The following is a 21078-nucleotide window of genomic DNA, read 5'->3' on the forward strand; positions in this document are numbered from 1 at the left end:
CAATAATACATTAATCCCATGAACAAATTAAATCTTCATCATAATATATTAGTGCAACACACATTGCTTTGTGAATTAACACATTTGGATAGTCCTAAAATAAAACTTAAATAGTTATATATTTAGTATTGTGCTAATTAATTTACTATGTGTTAAGGATGATATGAAATAAATTTATCCTATTAATTTCCATTAATAAAAAATGAAATTTCAAGCAAAGTGGAATTTTAAGCATTTTCCCAGCTATTGCTTTAACAGATAATGCTTTGTTAATATATCTTTTCAGCCCTGTGTATTTTCCTCCATATATCCAACCATCGTCATCCATTTATATATTTATGCCACAATTATATTTACGTTCACCTCATGAACAATTTATAAGAATCATTTAAGTTTCTGGCATATTTGGAAGCTTTTAAATGGTGAATACAATACCCAAATTTTGAAAAAGTATTATACTATGCTATAGTAATTGTTAATACTTTTACCTGCCTTATTGATTAAAATATCAGTATCTCTTTAGCAACACTCTGCATTATTATGATAATATAATTGACCTACTGTTTCTCCAAAATTTTGATATATGAGAGACATTGACTATTATAAGAATAAGATATTTTGACATTTCTAGAAACACAAAATATATTTCCAATTTATTTTTTTTATGTTTCCTTTTAATTTGAACTTTGATTTAACCAAAATATACAATGAGACAAGAATCATACCAACAATAAAAGGATTAAAATCACTGACTCTGGAGCTAGACTTCCTGGTTCTTAAACCCAGCTTTGCCACCGATTTTGGGCAAATTATTGAAATGCTCAGTGCCTAGTCTTATCATTTCCAGAAAGATATCGTATTAGTATCTACCTTTTAGTGTGACAAGACTCAAATGAAATAATCTACTCAGAGCATGTGTAAGACAGAGCAGCAGAATTTGTATTCTGAAAGTGTTTGATATTATTACTGTGCTTGATGTACATTGTGCAACATTTCTGTTTTTCCACACAGCTTGTAAATAGTGAAAAGATTGTTATATTTCTACAAATATAAATTTTCTCAAACTACTTACTTTATTAAATTGTTCATGGAGTCTGGGTCATAGGCTGTAACCTGTCCAATGATGCTGCCCTCCTTTACGTCTTCATCTACTTCTATCAAGTAAGAGATTTTACTGAACACAGGAGGCTCATCTATGTCTTCCACAGATATTTTGACCACAGCTGTGTCTTTGAAAGGTCCCAGGTGTAAGAATCGTGGATCAGGATGAGTGTTAGTTGCATCTACTCTTAAAGTGTACAGCATTTTGTTTTCAAAATCTAAATTCTGAAGATAAATAAAATATGAAAAATTAGCATAATTTAAAATGCATTAGCATAACTTGAAAGACAGTTTCAAAATATAATAACCAGTTCTCTTAATGGTATGGACAATTCTGGTCAAATAACTTTCCCAATTATTGCTTCATAGGTATATCAAGTAAATTAATCAATACATGTTGTGCTTTACACTTGTTTATAGGAGGTTAACTAAATATAATGGTATATACATTAAGGTTAATTTCCACTTAGTAATGTACTATAATTTTGGGGGCTGCAGGTAAATGAAGTATTATCTAATGGATATATAGAGTGAATATATTATCATTATCATTAAAGTTACATACAGTAAAAATCAGAGGAAAGATAAAATAAAGTAGAGGTTTATAATTAAAAATTATATTTTATTAGTTTGAGCATTTGTGGAAAGCAGGATATGAACAAAAATATTTAAAGGAGGACAATGTAAAATAATGGGTGTTGAGCTGGATTATTCTATGTAAAATTTTAGACTATTCTTCCACATTGCATTAAAAATCAAGAAAACCAACATAGCACACAGAGCATCTTCAGATTTCATTTATTTAAACTGACACACCCACAATTAAAATATTATGAAGAATGCATGGCATAACAGTGATGCTGCATGCCTATTGTTTCTCCCACGGAGAAATACAAAAAATACAAAACATGGAGAAGTACCTTTGAGTTTATGTAATCCTAGTTCAATTGCTGTCTACCATAAGCACAAACAGTTGATGTTTTATATCACATATTTATGTGTCAATGATGAAGATGCTTAACTTTATAGAAAGTGAAACCACAACTATTCCCAGTTATATGAAGAAGAGACAGCATGTAAAAGGTGGGAAAAAATAAATCCCTGTCTTTTCTTCCCTTTACTAAAAAGCAAAGATAGACTAGAGAGCACTCAATGAAAAAATGAAGACAGCAAAAAGAAACCTGTTTGACAGTTATAATCCCTTCCTGTGTCTCCTTGTCAGTGATGACATCAAACATGTCCGTTCCATCTCCTTCAGCAATGCTATATTCCATCTCAGCATTTTCACCCACATCAGGGTCATTGGCTTTTATCCTTCCAAGATGGGTTCCAAGAGGTACAGACTCGGGGGAATTAAATTGATACGTACCTGTAAATTAAATCAGAGCTGCTTTGCCATTTCATCTTTAGATAACAAAACTCTTTCATTTCCTCTGCCTTTCTTACTTAAATAAATTAACCTTAAATTGGAAGAGATTTTCATCATATTGAATTGTAAGCTGTCAAAAATTATAGATTTATTAAGTTGGAAAAATAATTCATAAAGGTAGAACATTTCTCATTTTTGTAAATGAGAAATATAAGTCACAGAAAGATTAAGTGAATGTCCCAAGGTTATTTAGATAATAGATGGTAGGTCTGATAGCAGAATCCTGAACTTCTGACTTAAAAGGCCATGAAAGCCAATTATTTACTGCTTCTCCGGGGCTTTCAAAATTGTCATCACACATTTTTAAAGATGTTCAATTATTTAAAGGAACATGCACTTATTCTTTAATTCTAAATCAGAAATTAAAAAACAAACAAACAAACCAACCTCCATACACTTTAATGTCTCTTTTTTTGCTGTTTATTTTGATTTTAATGCTTCTAAATGGGACATGAATTTTGTCTGTGTGTTCAGTCAGTCATTATATTACATTCTGCTGTCCCTGAAAGCATTTTAGTTTGTAACTATCCATTCAAGGAACAATAGGGAAAAAAATACCAAAAAAAAGTTAATGAAAGTCAGAAATATTTTAAATTACATTCTGCTGTCCCTGAAAGCATTTTAGTTTGTAACTATCCATTCAAGGAACAATAGGGGAAAAAATACCAAAAAAAAGTTAATGAAAGTCAGAAATATTTTAAGACAAGCATTTACTATATGATAAATTCCATAGAAGGTTGAAGGCCCTCTTGCTAATTTATTTAATCCTCACACTAGTCCTCCAAGTCCCAATGCAGGTATATTATCTTCAGGGTCAGGGCTGGAGGAAACATCCTGGAGACTTGGAGAAAGGAGAACGCAAAGTCAGGTCTCTCTGACTGCAGAGTATAGTCTCTTTCCAGTTTGTCTGGTGGTTAGGAATTTGAGCTTATAAAGCCAACCGCCTGGGTTTGAATTCTCACCACTGGCAAATTAGTTAAATTCTCTAAACTGTGATGTCTTCATCTATAAAATAAGAATGATAATAACTGCAATTAACTCGTAGGTTTGTTACATAGATAACATGAGATTATGTCTGTAAAACATTCAGCCCAGGGAATGGTCCTCAGAATTTTACTATTGCTGTTATAGTTACAAAGGTTATAATATTTCATATAATTACAGAGTGGCAAGCCACCTGAGAACTCATTAAATCATATTCTCACTGTTTTTATTTAAGGCATCTGCATGCAAAGTTTAGGTTTATGTTATCCGGACTTATTATTCATATTCTCAGAAAACTTTATTTTATATTTATCATATGGATAGGTCCACCAATCAAAGGTGAGTCATCAAATTTTTAAATCTGGTTCAGCTGGAAAAATGTTTTACTGTATTGAAATCAATTACATCAATTTAAACTTAAGCCCTTAACTGAAAATTTCAAAATAAGATGCTTTATACTTTTATTCAAATATTTTCGGCAGACAAGTGGAATCTGTTTTTGTAGGACCTCACGAAATGAAAACCATCCATGGTTTAAAGTATATCCTAAAATGATGAAAACCCTAAAAGGTATTAACTGATTTAATCTTTGGAACTGAATAACATAGATACTACAAAACTTTAATGTGTCTAAGATGCTATCACAACCAAGATATACCATAACTCTATAGACCACTAAGAATAAAAGGTATTAACTGATTTAATCTTTGGAACTGAATAACATAGATACTACAAAACTTTAATATGTCTAAGATGCTATCATAACCAAGATATACCATAACTCTATAGACCACTAAGACAATATGAAAATGCCCTGATTAAACCAGCTGGCATTGATTTTAATATAGTATCTGATTTCAGAGATGTTAAAACACCAAGTCTGTGTTTTAGAATTAATTAAATAAGAAGTCACAATTCTAATGTACAAACAAGGTAGCTGAGGCAAGACAAGCGACAGACACAGGATTTGAATCCAGGCAGCCAGAACTGAGAGGCCACACTCCTAACCGGGAAAGAGATTAGAAGGAAAAGAATAAGATGACCTTAGTGAGTGTTAGGAAAGGTAGTCTGGAATACTTTGTAACTCTTTAAAACATAGTAAAGGATCATTAAATTTGCCAAAGAAACTTATGCTCTTGTTCTCTCCCACTATCTTCTCAAAAAATGGTGAAAATAATCATCACTTTCAATTTGCGAAAAACTGCTAATTTTTTCTTTTTTTGTAGAGGGCGAGGTTGTGGATTTAACTTCATTCATAAACTAATAGTGAAATTACTAATATCAGTGTTTTATAGTATGTTGGAGAAGCTTTTCTACATGAGATCACTTACTCTGGGGAAACCGAGGAGGGTTGTTGTTGACATCTGTCAGAGTGATGTTCACTGTGGTGGTTCCAGAAAGGCCTCCCATCTGGCCGCCCATGTCTTTGGCCTGTATAACCACCTGGTACTGCTCTCTATTTTCTCTGCTCATGTCTGGTAATGCAGTTTTTATTATGCCTTTTGGAAAAGTAGACAAAGGTTTTGCAATTAAATCATCAAGTTTTAAAATTAAGCTGTGCAAGATCCATTTTGCAGAAGTTAATTATAACAAATGGATAAAATGTCAGTGTACTTAAATATGCCTTTCAATCCATAACCAATTTAACATAATTCACAGAACAGAAAGAATTCTGCCATGGGCTATTGTTCACAGAATGGGTTTTCCTAAATCAATTTCATTATTCTTTTGATTAAAAAAATTAACTTCAGTCAGAAGTCTTTAGACAAATAAACTTGCTTAATTTTGTTAATTGTCACATTCTTTAGGTTTGAGTATTTCCTATGCCACATAATGAGCTAAATCTCTGTGAATGTTTTAATGTAGTGTCTTAATTTAAACCTAATAAATAATAGTTTAAAGAGCTAAGAATCCAAATAACTTTTTTAAATAATAGAAAGTTTGCTTTTGTTTCCATGGAGCAACTGTATAGAAAAATAGAAATATGATATTAAATGGATAGGTTTCAAAATATAGAAAAGCCTCTAAACTGATTGTGTTTACAGATGTATTGTATATAATGAGAAACAGACCACGTGTTAAATGCTGTTACCTGATTCTGGGTCCACTGAAAAATATGGCTGTCCTTGCAATATGCTATAGACCACTTTGGCACTATTTCCGTAGTTGGCATCATCTGCATCTGTTGCAGTCACTTGTATAACAGATGTACCTACATAAAGCACCCCCCAAACAAAGACACTTAGATACGTCCAAATTGGAAAAAAATCCTTCTGAAAAATTATTGCTCTTATTAGGGTGTGTTAGACCATGGTATATGTTTACAGAAATTTATTTAAATGATGCTGCCTCAAAGAAAATTACTTTTTCCTCCATTCTTGTGTTTTTAAATTTATGTGGCCATTAATTTTATTGTTTGAGTTATTAATAAAAAGTAACAAAAATCAAAATACGTTTTATCACAAAAATGGATTTAATGAGACTAATATATTGCATTTTTAATTGACTGGAATTATTATGAGAGACGAAAATTTTTCACTGAATATGATGCGTATAAGATTTTCAATTAATATATTTATTGCTAAATGAAAATGTGTATTTAAAGATAAAGCTAACATAATCCTTCTGCTACTTTTTACTTTGGTAAATTGACTGTGTTTTGCAAATAGAATGAAAAATAAAAAGGCTCTGTTTTTAATAAACAAACATTACATGATATATTGACTTGCAAAGTTTTTGTTTTTTGTGTGTACAAGATATATCTAATTATAACGTGTCTGTCCCTCCCTTTAAAATATAGGTAACATGGTCGGATATGATTATGCGTGTTGACTTGCTCCATAGTATTGCTCATTTACTGGAATTTGTAAACCAATAGATAAGAACATGTCTAATTCTGTGCCACATGCAATACTGCAATTGAATATTACAGCTTTTTAAATTTTATGTTATAAAATTTAAATTATTTTTTAACTTTGTTACAAATCATTGTCTTTTAAAAGACAATCATGCTTGGAGCTAGTATCAGGAGATAAGCATAATGGCATGTATTCATAGAATTTTGTTTTTTGTTTTTTTTTTTACTGGATCACTGTAAAGATTCAAGGTACAGTTCTAAAGTCACCCTTAATTGAAGCCTACCATGTATTCCCTTGCACAAAAAAAAATTATAGGACATTTTCCAATTTATTATACATAATTTTTCAAAATTTTGATTTTGGGTCTTACATAGATTTTAAAATTCTTGAGCACAAGGTGGATTCCATATTGGCCTTGTCACCTATTTTAATGCCCCACATATAGTACACACCATGAACTTGTCTAATTGAGTTGTAACAAGTGTTTCTCAAATTTTGCATGTATATGTTATAAAAACGTCAAAAAGTAATATATTGTACATTAAGATTAGTACTAAGTTCATTTCCCATCAATGTATTTGAATATTAATATGTTAATTTAGTAAGTCTTTTTCATATTTTCTCAAAATTAGTTGGCATAAGGTGAGAACTTGAACTCTTACTTTTTAGGCCTTTGTTTCCTCAATTGTAATGGAATGGATATGTCCTGTGAGTGAAAGAAAACACTATATACTAACTCAGTAGCTGTAAAATTTTATCATTTAAAAATTGTATATACCCATGTCCTCACTAGGCCAAAGGAAAGGTGATACGGTGATACCCCTCCCCCAATGATATGGCTAAAAATTCCCATGTAAAGTACTTACTTGTTTCACTTCTCAGAAAATGGTAGTATTTAGGTATGCTATTAAAAACGAGTAAACACTGGTAATATGTCATTGATATGTTAAAGAGAAAAAGAAAGTCCTATTATGTTGAACTATAAAAAATTAATAATTTTTTTCCAGAAATGTAATGACATTATGCAGTTTGTACTATTTATTAATTAGACAAAAAAATGACTTATATGTTTTATGCAAATTTTCTAAATGTTTATTTATGAAGGCATATTAAAAGAGAGAATACCACTTTGATTTTTACATCCTTCCAAATTTTCCAAAATATGTATAATTTTAATTTTTTCTAATTATTTAAAATAAATAATTTACTTTCATATTAAACAAAGATAAATATATATTAGGAAAAATATAGTGAAGCTTGAATGACAAATTTGTGTAATATATTTCATGTCAAAGGTCTGAGCATAATTTTGACATAATTATTTTTGGAATTTATATCTTTATGAGTTTTGCATACAATATACTTCACTTTGAACAGAAAATATATTAAGGAATCAAAAAAGTTTATTATAATCTTTAACTCATCTCTTAAATATACAACTAATACTGTTTCAGAAAAAATGTAAAGGCACAAAAGCTATTTTCATAATAGCAAGTCATGAAGAACTGGCAGTGAACTTCTAAGAATAAATCCTGATTAGAACTTGAAGGATTCATTGACTGAGTTATTTGGGTGACATGTGAAAAACTACAGAGGGATTCCTGTTTGGGGATCAGAGTGTGAGGAGGAGGATAGAATGTTTTTGAGAGCACAATAGGGTAAATATCCAGTCATTGAGAAAGCGTGCATCCAAAACCATGAAATGTACACAACAGGAATTTGCCTTGAAAAAGATGAATGCATGCAAATACAGAAAGTTGATACAAATCTTTAACCAATAGTAGTATAGTGACCACACAAAAAAATTGAAAATATAAAAACTGAGGACCTGCTACTAACATTTTAATCAAAGTGTGTCTCGTTTTCCTTAATTACATATCTTCATATATCATCCAGAGTATATGCTGTGGTCTGAAGATGCTAATGAATTTCACATTTCATAAGTTTATTGGGGTGATTCAAATTTAACTAAAAAGGGGATGAGAGAGTGATTCTGAGAGACAAAACTGAATATGATATACAGTTTTGACAGAAAGAAACAGAGGCAGAGGAAAAAAAACAAGGAGAGGAGTTGGTGAGAGAGAAAAAGAAGAAACAAATACTCTAAGAAATAAAAATAAACAGAAAGAAAGGGCAGATTAGAGGAGATCATCAGAGGATAACATTGTAGAGAAGAGTAAAATAATAATAAGTAAATTTTATTTTATCCCATTAGACTTTATTTTCTTCCAAAGCTAATACTTGTAATTTTCAACCCTTTGATTAAAATCAAAATTAATACTATAATAAAACTAATATTGGAATTACATCATTGTATATTACTTTACTTATAGATGTATTCTTTATTGTGTGATTATGCATGAGCTGTAACTGTTAACATATGGGTTGCACATGACCTGACAAAGTTTCTAAATACCATCTTTTAGTTTTCCTCTGTAAAAAGGCTTATTTGTATGGGTAAATGCTAAGAAAATCATACCTGAAATAATCATAATTAACCTTTTATTTTTCTTTAAACAAGGTAGGAGAGTTTCAGCAAAAGAGCAACACATTTCAGGATGTAAAATACATGTACTTTTCATTTAGACATTATATATATATATATATTAATCTAAAATCATATTGTAAGCTGCAGTTTTTTTTCTTCTTGTTCTTCTATTTGGGTTTAATTTGTCTGAAAAGGACATTTGATTTCAAATAATGAACAAGAAAAATGCTATTTTGGGGGGATTTACTCAGAATCTAATAAATTAGAACATTTCCAGTCAATATTTTATGTAACAAGCATAGTTATTTACCAGTGGAGGGAAATAAAAAGGCATTAAAATAGTCCAGCTATCTCTGCATCTATTAACTTTTTCAGGTACCTTCACATTAAACTAAATTGTATCCAATTTGTAAAATTAGTTGCGTATTTTAGATAATATAGTAAGTTTATATCACTATTTCTTAAGAAATATTTAATGATCGTCAGCCCTTTTATCTTATTAGCCAATCCAAACCTTTTATATTAATAGAGTTAAATGTAGTCACAATTTCAGATAAAAAAAAAAACTTTGCATAAGAACAAGTGGTGCTTAAAATTGTGTGCAGCTTTATAAAGTGGAACAATTATTCTCACTTTGCATGATAAACCAATGCTCAGTAGTGGAACTTGCACAAAAATATCAAGAACACTCAGAATCTTGTTATGATCCTACTAGATTATTTGATCTTAATTCAGTTGCTTAATCTTTCTAAATCCTGGGTTTCAAATTAACAGAATGAGGGTTTAAAGTTCTATTTCCCATGCCTACCACAGAAGGTTGTTTTAATGAACAAAGGAGATAATACTTCAGAAGACTTTTGTCCAATGCAAGCATTCGTTGTTAATATTCACAATAATGCAAGCAAAATTGTCCACGACTGCTGACACTATTTGTTATTCCTTTCATTTCAGGCAAAAATATATTCCACTTGACTGCCATTTGAATGACTCAAAGTTCAGTAGAGGTGAAGTTGTTGATCGAGATGCAATAGAATAATTGTTATCAGTAATCATCTTAGATATGTTACAACATAACCAGAAGACCTTAAGATACATAGAACTGAAACTAATTAGAAATCAGCTAATTTACACTAAATAGTAGTTTCCAGTTATAGCTCTTCTCTTGTAAAAGACCTTATATAACTACATGTCCATAATAATTACCTTAGCAAGCAAACAAATAAAAAAGTTAGGTTACGTGCATTAGTAAATACCTACCAACTCCAGACATTTCAGGAACACTGGCAGTGTATAAGTCTTTTGTGAATTTCGGTTCATTGTCATTGATATCATGGATTTTAATGATAAATTCGGATTCTGGTTCCACTTGCCGCCCAGTCTTCCTGTCTATCGCTTTGGCACGAAGGATGTACAGGGATTTTTCTTCTCTGTCTAATTTCTTTGCAGCATGAATGTCTCCTGTATTTTCATCTATAACAAACAGACTGCCAGCCCCATCTCCTGTTAAAATGTATTTTAAATTTCCATCTCCTTTATCTTGGTCAGTGTGAAGCTTCAGAGAGGTAGAAAAGAAGAGTTCTATAAACATATGCATTATTATTATTACAGAAAAAATAATTTTGGCACATATCAATGGTCTCCATATAATATCACTGCAATGATGATTTTAATAGCTATCTTAATTTTCCTTGGGGGCAACAATGACATTTCAGTTTCTGTTATAATCAAAAATTTTAAACAATTGTATTTAGACACCATAAGGGGTTAGATTTAAAATAAAATGAAGATGAATATATATCCTTCAAAACACAGTGTTTCAAAGATATTTATGAATAGAACATTACCAAGATGTAAGCTTTGAGTATATTAAAAAGAAAAAAAAATCTATTAACCTAGATATTGAGTGTAAAACATTAATTAATCTTGATTACATTTAAAATCACCAAACTCAAAGATATAATATGAGGAGGAATTTCTGAACTTATTATAATAATAAGTTTAGAATGGATAACTTAATGTTAAACTAATGTTATCCCTTTTCAGTAAAACATTGTAGAAGCACAGTCTCTGTAGTCAGAGAGACCAGCAGGAGAGAGAGAGAATTATAATCTCACAGATTATTTTCTATATGACTTTGGGAGACTACTTTTTCAAGCACAATATTATCATTTTGAGAAAATAACATATTTCATGGACATTTTGAATTTCAAATGATGTAAAATACATAGGCTTTCCTCTGGCCATATAAATCATGTCTTAAAAAAATAAGAATTTTTTTCATTAATTATCTTTTTTCTTTTGATAAGTACCCATCTGTAAAAATAACTTCTTAAGGTTAAATACTGATCAATGTGTATTTAAAATGAAAGAGCCACGTAATCATGGAAATTTTGAATGGGAAAAATCTTAAAGTTTTTGAAATCCTAACACTATTCTGAAACAAGTCTTTTTTTCTTTAACATTTTTACTGATGAATAATAATTGTATATATTATATAATTACAGGGTACAAAGTGAGGTTTTCATATGTTTACATAGTGGAATGATTAAATCAGGATAATTAACAAGTCATCACCTATCACTTATCATGTTTTTGGGTTAAAAACATTTGAAAGAGGTGTATGAAGAAAGGGGAGATGCTGATCAAAGGGTACAAAATTTCAGTTAGGAGGAATAAGCTTTAGCTCAGAACGGTGACTATAATAAATAACAATTCATTGCATATTTCAGAACTACTGAAAAAGTAGATTTTAAATGAAACTAGAGCCTTAACTAGCCTATCCCTTGTTACGTTGCCCTATGTCGTCAGATACTTCACGATTCCCATCACGCCCTGGCCTCACCTATTTCTTTGACATCCCATTCTATCTTTGAATTATTCAACTATTCAAATGATGTTTTTTTATGGTAGCCAAAAGTAGATAGTTGAGTTTCATATTTTACTCCCATTTTGCTTTTAAGCCCAACATCAAAAATAATCATCAAAGAAGACTTTCCTTCTCTGAAATATCTTCTCCACCCATCTGTCTTCATCTCTATGGCTACCATCTGCCCTTTTCTCCATCATGTCTTGCCTGAACCACTGCAGCAGTCTCCTAATGAAGCTGCCTCCACTCTTGTTCTATTTCAAACAGTTCTCCATACTAAAGAGGGTGATTTTTCTACATCGTAAATCTGCTCATGTTAAAAATTCATAGCTTTGTACCTTAAAAATTGTCAACAAGACACAATGTGTAAGATTCATGAACCTAAGTCCTACAAACCATGGTTAGTTAAAAAATCAAAGCAAATTCATTCCTAATCAATTTTCCTTTAAAGTCAAGAATAAGGTTCTTTTTTTTTTGGGGGGGGGGGGGTATTGCTTGTATTATCTTTTATTAAAAAAACAACTTTATTGAGGTATAATTGAAATTAATAAAAATTGCATGCTTAAGGTATGAAATTTAATGAGATTGACATATACATACAACCATGATTTGAACATGATTCAAACTGTCCAGCCCTTATGAACAATCCTAATATTTCTTTAAAAAATATTTAAAATTTCTAATTTCATGTACAGTTTCTAATGAGGAGAGCTGTAGAGTATTGTTAACAATTGCTAAAATATAAATTATAGTGCAAAATTACTGATGTTTCTATAATGGTAAAATACAATTCCAAAACTTCTTCAAGAATGGTATGTTGCACTTCTGCCTTAAAGAGGAATTTTTCTTACTTATTTCAGATAAATCAACTTATATCTCTAAATCCACTCAGATATTGGCTTTATGATTAATAGATTAGTATCTGGTTTTATGATAAACAAAAAGTACACATTATACTACTTGTATGCCACATATTTACACTGTAATGATTTCCACTTTGGGCTATGATACATTGGGTGAACTTGAACTCTCAAAGCAAACCACTATAGACCTGAACAAAATATGTGAATCCATTGTTTTTAAAAATTAAACAGCATAAGGGGAGAAATATGACGAGGTACACATTTACCCTAGCATTCTTCTTTAGGAAGAATGAGCACAGACTGGAAATCTTGCTTGGCAAAGAAAACAGAGATCAGAGTTCAGGGCTGCTACTGTGGCATCAATTTGCTGGACAGGGTACAAAGAGGAAAGATTCAAGTAGAAGAGCCCAACCAAGGTATCTTTGTAAAAGTTCTGCGAAAATTTATACTGGGCTGGCTGGTTAGCTCAGTAGGTTAGAGTGCAGCCTTGTAACACCAAGGTTAAGGGTTAGCATCTCCACATCAGCCAGCTGGCAAAAAAAAAAAAAAAAAAAAAAAAATGTGTGTGTTTGAATAATAAACTGTTCATGAACAGGGATGTCTACAATAAAACACTTCTTGGGGTCTGAGATTTTTAACAGAGAATTTCAGAGGTTGTAAAATATGGAAAGAGGTAAGAGTTTTAACACCACTAGAATGGTTCAGTATTAACTGAACATCATGGGCATTCAGTTAAGATGTGAGAAAAATAACTACTCAAACAAAGCTTAAAATCAAGACTGAGGCACTGTAATGTTGACAATGTCCAGAACATGAAAAAAAAAAAAAATACTAAACTTAAAAAATACCTAGAGAATTTGTGATCTGATATATATATATATATATATATAATGTATACACATATATACATATATATATATGGATATGTGTATATATATGTATATGTATATGTCGATGAAGGCGGAAATGAAGACAACACAGACATGGGAATTAACAGACATACATGTAACTAGAGAACTAAATAATATGCATAAACTTACAGTTACAAAAGGAAGGAAATAATATTAAACAGAAGAATTTTTTAAAGATTTAATGGTGACTATTTTTCAAGTGAATGTAGGTCACCAGTTCACACATCCAAGTTCAGTGAATTTCAACAACCAAAATTACAAAGAACTGTAAACATGGGCACATCATGGTCAAATTGGCGAAGAGTAAAGAATTAGATAAAATCCTCATATTACCTAAATTTTTTGGTGATTTCTTCCTTGATTATTTAGAAGTGTGTCATTAATTACTAAATGTCTGAATGCTTTTTGGTTGCCTTTTTTTATTAGTATCTAGTTTGATTGTATTGTGAAAAAAAAATCTTAAAACCATTCAAGGAATAAATGTTATGTTCAGGGAAAATATAACAAAAAAACACACCTCATTTCATATCAGAAATAATGGATGCCTGACTTATTTCGTACAAATATCTTTCAAAAATAAACAAATAATAACTTTTTTTTACAAAGTGAATAGACTATATTTTTTAGAGTAGTTTCAGTTTCATAGCAAAATTGAGTGAAATGTACAGAGATTTTCCATATGTCCTCTGCTCCCACACATTATAGCCCTCCAAACCATCAACACTTTCACTAAAGTGATACATTTGTTACAATGGGTTAATCTCTATTGACACATCATTATCACCCAAAGTCCACAGTTTACATCAGAGTTCAGTCGTTATGTTGTATTCTATGGGCCTGAACAAATGGAGAACTACATTTTGAGAGAAAAATGCTAAGATAATTTACTGTCATAAAACTTTCACTTCAAGAAATACTAAATAAATGGCATTCAGCTGAATTGAAATGATTCTAGATTGAATCCTATAAATAAAGGAAGAAATGAAGAAGCCTGGAAAGAGTTGGCAAATAGACTATTTTAAATTTTCCTTAAAGACAATTAATGATTTAAATATAATTTAATATCAATATGGAATACATTTTACACAATAACACAATAAAGCAAAAGTAAATTATATATATATATTTATATCTATCTATCTATCTATCTATCTATCTATCTATCTATCTATCTATCTATCTATAATATATATATAGCAGCCAAGTGTGTAAATGGTAAATGGGATTATATTATTTGAAAGTTCTAACATTTTGGAAATGGAATCATATTAATTCCAGTTGAACTCTGATAAATTAAGGGTGTATATGTTAATCCTTACAGTAACTACTAAGGAATACCAGAAGATCAATCAAGCTAAATCGACAATAGAAGAGAGAAAATGGAATACTGATTAGGTGGGAAAGAGAGACAAAGATGGGGAGACACAGATAGGGTGATTGTTACATATGTAATGATAAGAAGAAAGAAGAGATAAAGAAAAGTAAAACAAATATAAAACAAGAAGACAAATAGTAGATATAAATATAAGAAACTTGATAATATGCAGATCATAAGAGCCATGCTTTCTATATTACAATACAAATAAGTTTAAGTACAGAAATAAAAACATAAACATAGCAAACACTAATTATAAAAAAACATGTGGGACTATATTAATATCATACAAAATAAGCTTCAAAAATATTTTTAAAAATGAAATGTTTCAGAACAATAAAAGAGGCACTACCTCAGAAAGACATAACTATCATTGTTGTGCGCAGATATAATAATATAATTTTAAAATATATGAAATGAAATTCAAAAAACTAAAAGAAGTAGCAGACAAATCTAAATCATAGTTGGATTTTTTAAATGGAAATATTTAGCCTTTATTTTTATAAGAAACTAATATATTACCTACAAGTAATATTTAAGGTATTAGATTTTAGAATAGATCATCACAATAAGTCATTATACTATTCACATATAACCAAAGCAGCTAATATCAATAAACTTACAATCAAGAGATATGCTATTGGGGTGTCATTCCTTTTAGGCCCTCTTAGCTCTCAGAACAATGATATATATATAATATATATATATATCTATATATATATATATATATACATACATACACACACTAAGCTACATATAAAGAACTAGCTATATTAATATTAAATTAAACATGAGCTTATTCTGATATCTATAGTTGGATATTTTAACATACTAGTTTCAGTAATTAATAGAAGAAAAAGAAGACTATTAGTATAAGAATATAGAATATGTGGACAATATCATTAACTAAAGCAGTCCCAATAATATTTTTATAGCATAATGCCCAACATCTGCACATTATGCATTATTTTCAAGTGCACTTGGAACATTCACCAGATTTATACTACCTGCTAAATTGAGTTGAGGTTGAAAAAAATCTGACCCAGAACCTGTTAACATATAACCTGAATTATGTCTATTGTCCCAAAATTGATATACGGAGTCAATTATATTTTCATCAAAATTCTAGCAGATACATTTTTTTGTAATAAATTGACAACCTAAAATTAACACTGACATGGGAATGTAAATGACCTAGAATGACCTAGATAATTTTGAAGAACAAAGTAGGAGACTTCCATTACTGCATTTCAAAAGTTATTGCAAACCTACAATAATAAGGACAATGACATATTAGTTTCAGGATAGAAAAAAGTACAAAATAGAGAATCCAGAAATAAATTCATAGATATAAAATCGCTTGAGTTAATGAAAAGGGACTAATGCAATTTCATTTTGAAATCAACTTTCTCAGTAAATTCTGCTGAAGCAACTTGATATTGGTATTCCAAAAAATGAAGACACATCATCCATAACTCACATCATGTACGAAACCATTTTGAGATGGATTACAGACCTAAATATAAAAGATTGAAGAAAAAGCGTTTTGGGGGAAAAAAATGACCTTCTCTTCATGATATAAAGGGAGCTAAGTATTTCTTATACAGGATCCAGTAGATAGTAATGATTAAAAAAATAAAATAGCAATATTTGCAATTTTATCAAAATTTAAATCTACTCATCAGAAGACATTGTATTTTGATGCCTTGCCATTAAGTGTATATATGTTAAGAATTGTTTTGTATATATGTATATGTATAAGTAAAAATTGTTTTGTATATATGTATATGTAAATTTCTGTATATATGTAATTCAATATATAATTCAATGCATACATTAGAAAATAAGAAAGCTCTAAAATCAATAATGTAAAGTTCCAAATTAGGACATTACAAAAGAAAAGAAAAATCAAATCCAAGGTTAATAGAAATTATAAGTAATAATAAAATTGAGAGTAGATATCAATGAAATTGAAACATAGAAAGAAGGCAGAAATCTGCAAACTAATGGGAGAGGACTCAATATGAAATCAACCTTGACAACACCTTGATTTTGGAGCTTCCAGAATTGTGAAAAACAAATACATATTGTTTATGTCATAAAAGAAAAATAAATCAATAAAATTGAAACAGAAAATCAATAGAGAGAATCAATGAAACCAAAATCTGGAAATATAAATAAAATTGACAAAACTCTAGGTAGGCTAACTAAAAAACAAAGAAAGAGAACAAAAATTACTAATATCTGATATCACTACTGATCCTACTAACATTAAAAGGATAGTAAAGAAACAATATATACAATTTTATGCCTACCCATTTGATAACTTAGATGAAATGGATCAATTTCTTAAAAATCACTATCTAGCAAACTTAAACAAAGACAAATAACCTGAATAAGCCTTTCTCTAGTAGAGAAAATGAGTCAACAATTAATATCCTTCCCAAAGAAAAAGCACCAGGTGGAGATGGTTTTACTGGTGAATTCTATCAAACATTTAAGGAATAATTGTTACCAATTCTTTAAAATCTGTTCCAGATAATTAAAGCAAAGGAACATATCCTAACTAATTTTATGAAACCAGAATTAACCTAATAGTGAAACAAGATATAGATGTTGCAAAAATCAGACAAAACGCTAATGTTATAGACCAATATCTCTCATGAAATAGATGCAAGAAATTGTCAATAAATATTAGCAAATATAATCCAACAGTGTATAGAAAGAATGCACTATAACCAAGTGGGATCTACTCAAGGTAAACAAAACTGGGTGAACATTTAAAAGTGAATTGATGCAATTTGATCAGATCAATAGGCTAAAACAAGTGATATAATCATACCAATAGATTCAAGAAAACATTTAACAATTTTCAATGCCCATTTATGATAAAAAGCTAGTAATAATAGCAAGCTAGGGATATGAAAAAAATTTCTGCAAATGATGATAATGAACATCTACAAAAAACTCTATGGCTAATATCATACTTAATTGAGAAACTCTAGGTGCTTTACCCCTAAGATTGGGGACAAGGCAAGGATGTACCATCTTACTCCTATTTAGCATATTACTGGAAGTCCTACTTAATTCAGTAACACAAGAAAGGTAAATATAAGTTACACAGATTGTAAAGAGAGAAAGAGACTGCCATTGTACACGGATTATATGATTGTTTTGTAGGAAATCACAAAGAATCAAATACAGAACAAATTCTTGGATCAAATAAGGGAAAACTGCAGCATACAAGGTTAATTATACAAAAGTCAGTTACTTTCCTACAGCAATAAACAATTTGAGTTTACATTAAAAACCCTACACGATTTACATTAACACCAAAAATTGAAACACTTAGATATAAATTTAACAAAATATGTACAAGATCTATAGAAGCAGAACTATGAAATTCTGATAAAAGAAATCAAATAATAATGAAATAAATGGAGATATATGTCATGTTCATGAATAGGAAGCACCAAAAATTGAAACACTTAGATATAAATTTAACAAAATATGTACAAGATCTATAGAAGCAAAACTATGAAATTCTGATAAAAGAAATCAAATAATAATGAAATAAATGGAGATATATGTCATGTTCATGAATAGGAAGACTCAATTTAGTAAAGAGTCAGCTCTTCCCAACTTGATGTATGGATTCACTACAATTCCAATTAAAGTTGAGAGAGTTACTTCATGGGTACTGAGCAACTCTAGAGTTTATATGGGAAGGCAAAAGACCCAGAATCACCAACACAGTATTGAAAAAGGACAAAGTTGGAGACTGGCATTACTCAAGTTAAAGACTTGCTACAAAATGTAGTAATAAAGATACTATGGTATTGGTGAAAGAATAGACAAATAGACAAATGGAACAGAATAGAGAGCCAAGAAATAGACTCCAACTGATCTATCATGAAGGAGAAAGCACAGTCTTTTCAACAAATGGTGCGGGACAACTGAACATATGCATCAAAAAAAGAAAAAAAAATACATATAGCCCTTACACCTTTCACCAAAAAATCACTCAAAATAGTTCAAAGAATTAAATGTAAAATGCAAAGCTATAAACTCCTAGACAATAACCTAGGAGGAAATATGTCGCCTTGGGTTTGGCAATGACTTTTTAAATACAACACCGAAAGTATGATAAATGAAAAAAAAAAAAAATAGATAAACTGAACTTCCTTAAATCTAAAAACATCTAGTCTGTAAAATACACTGGTAAGAAAGTAGAAAAAAAAAGCCACATACTGGGGAAAATTGTATCTGGCAAAGAACTTGCACCCCCAAAAATGCACAAACTCTTAAGAAAACAAACATCCCATTTAAGAAGTGGACTAAAGATCTGCACAGGCACTTCCCCAAAGAAGACGCACAGATGGCAAATAAGCAGATGAAAAATGTGCGAAGTCGTATTTCATTAGTGAATTGCAAACTAAGAAGATGAGATACCACTACATTCATTAGAATTACTAAGTCCAAAGCACTAACACTAAATGCTGGTGAGGATTCGGAACAACAGGAATTCTCATTTATTACTGGCAAAATGCTAAAGCCACTTTGGTAGGCAGTTTGTGAGTTTCTTACACAGCTAAACAGTCTTAACATGTGATCTAGCAATTGGGTTCCCAGATTGAAAAATGTATACATGAATGTTTATATCAACTTGACCCATAATTGCCTAAAACTAGAATCAACCAGAATGTCCCTTAATAGGTTAAATGATAAACAAATTATTGTACATTCCTACAACGACATACTATTCAGCAATGAAAAGAAATGAATTATCAGTCCACAAAAAGAAATGGAGGAATTTTAAATTCATATCACTACATGAACGAAGCTTGTCTGAAAAAGACTATATACTGTATGATTCTCATTATATGACATCAGGGAAAGGCAAAACTTTAGCGCTAGTAAAATGCTCAGTGATTGCCAGGAACTCAGGGGTAGTTAGAGAGAAATAAATAGATGAAGCACAGGGGATTTTTAGGCAGGAAAACTAGTCTGTGTGGTACCTCAGTGATGGATACAAGACATAATGCATTTGTCAAAGACCATGGAGCTGTACAGCACAAAAAAGTGAACCCTAAAGTAAACTATGGGCTTTAGTTAATGATAATGTAACAATATTGATACATCACTTGTAAGAATTGTACCACACTAATGCAAAATGTTTATAAAAGGGAAAACTGTACTGGGGGGATGGGTGGGTATACATAGTGTATATGGGAACTCTTAGTACTTTCTACTCAATTTTTCTATAAAACTAAAACTGATTAAAAATGTTTATTAATTAAAAGCAAAAACAAAAATGCAATGTTACTAAAAAAAAGTCAATGTAAAGAAAGTGAAATATCAAGCCACTAAAATAAAATATTTGGAGAATATATATTTATAAATGACTCATATCTACAATATATGGAAATACTATAAATCATTAAGCAAAGACAAAGAATACAACCAATACAAAATGAGGGAAACACTAACAGGCATTTCATGAAGTAGATACTTGTATATTCCATAAACATAAAAACGTGCTGAACAGCATTATTCTTTAGCAAAATGTAAGTTGAAAGCTCAACGGGGAATACTATACATCTTCCAGAATAGTTAAAATGAAAAGCTAAATTGAGAAAGATAGAGTGTGTGAAATGCTGTAATTTTTAAAAAAATGGTTTTTGTTATTAATATTCATGAGATACAAAGCTGATTATTAACCCTCGTGCTCATGCTGTGAGGGCCAGATTCATACTGGCAGCATACCCATTACCAGAAATTGCTTTTGTACCCCCTGTCCCCACCCAATTATCCCCAACCTCCCTCCCCCTCCCCCTTCCACCCACTGCACTTTGTAGCCCAAGGAATATTCTCTCCCTCTTCAAGACCAACACACTACTGTTGTCTTTCTTTCCTTCCTTCTTTCTCTCTTAGCTTCCACTTATGAGTGAGTACCTGCGATATTTATCCCTCTGTGCTTTTCTTATTTCACGTGACATAAGTTTCTCCAGGCTCATCCATGTTATTGCAAATGGGAGTATTTCATTCTTTTCTATGGCACACAGTAGTATTCCATGGTGTATATATACCACACTTTCCTTATCCAATCATCCATCGATGGACATTTAGGGTTCCATGTCTAGGCTATTGTAAACAGAGCTGTGATGAACATGGGAGTGCAGGTATCCCTTCGACATGATGAT

At 30.5% G+C, this 21078-nt stretch overlaps 1 protein-coding gene across 1 annotated transcript in view; it reads right to left on the reverse strand.

Annotated features, from left to right (window-relative positions):
* Positions 1–21078, reverse strand: part of LOC103604272 (cadherin-9-like) — a 111128-nt gene that overhangs the window by 23101 nt on the left and 66949 nt on the right. Inside the window, exons 5-9 of the mRNA XM_008588840.1 lie at positions 10118–10438; positions 5607–5726; positions 4846–5013; positions 2283–2470; positions 1073–1326 (exon numbers count right to left, since the gene is read on the reverse strand). Of these exons, the coding sequence (XP_008587062.1) occupies positions 1073–1326; positions 2283–2470; positions 4846–5013; positions 5607–5726; positions 10118–10438 (1051 nt within the window). The remainder of the gene's footprint in view (positions 1–1072; positions 1327–2282; positions 2471–4845; positions 5014–5606; positions 5727–10117; positions 10439–21078) is intronic.

Source organism: Galeopterus variegatus, unplaced genomic scaffold (assembly GCF_000696425.1).
Source record: "Galeopterus variegatus unplaced genomic scaffold, G_variegatus-3.0.2 Scaffold5060, whole genome shotgun sequence".
NCBI lineage: Eukaryota > Metazoa > Chordata > Mammalia > Dermoptera > Cynocephalidae > Galeopterus > Galeopterus variegatus.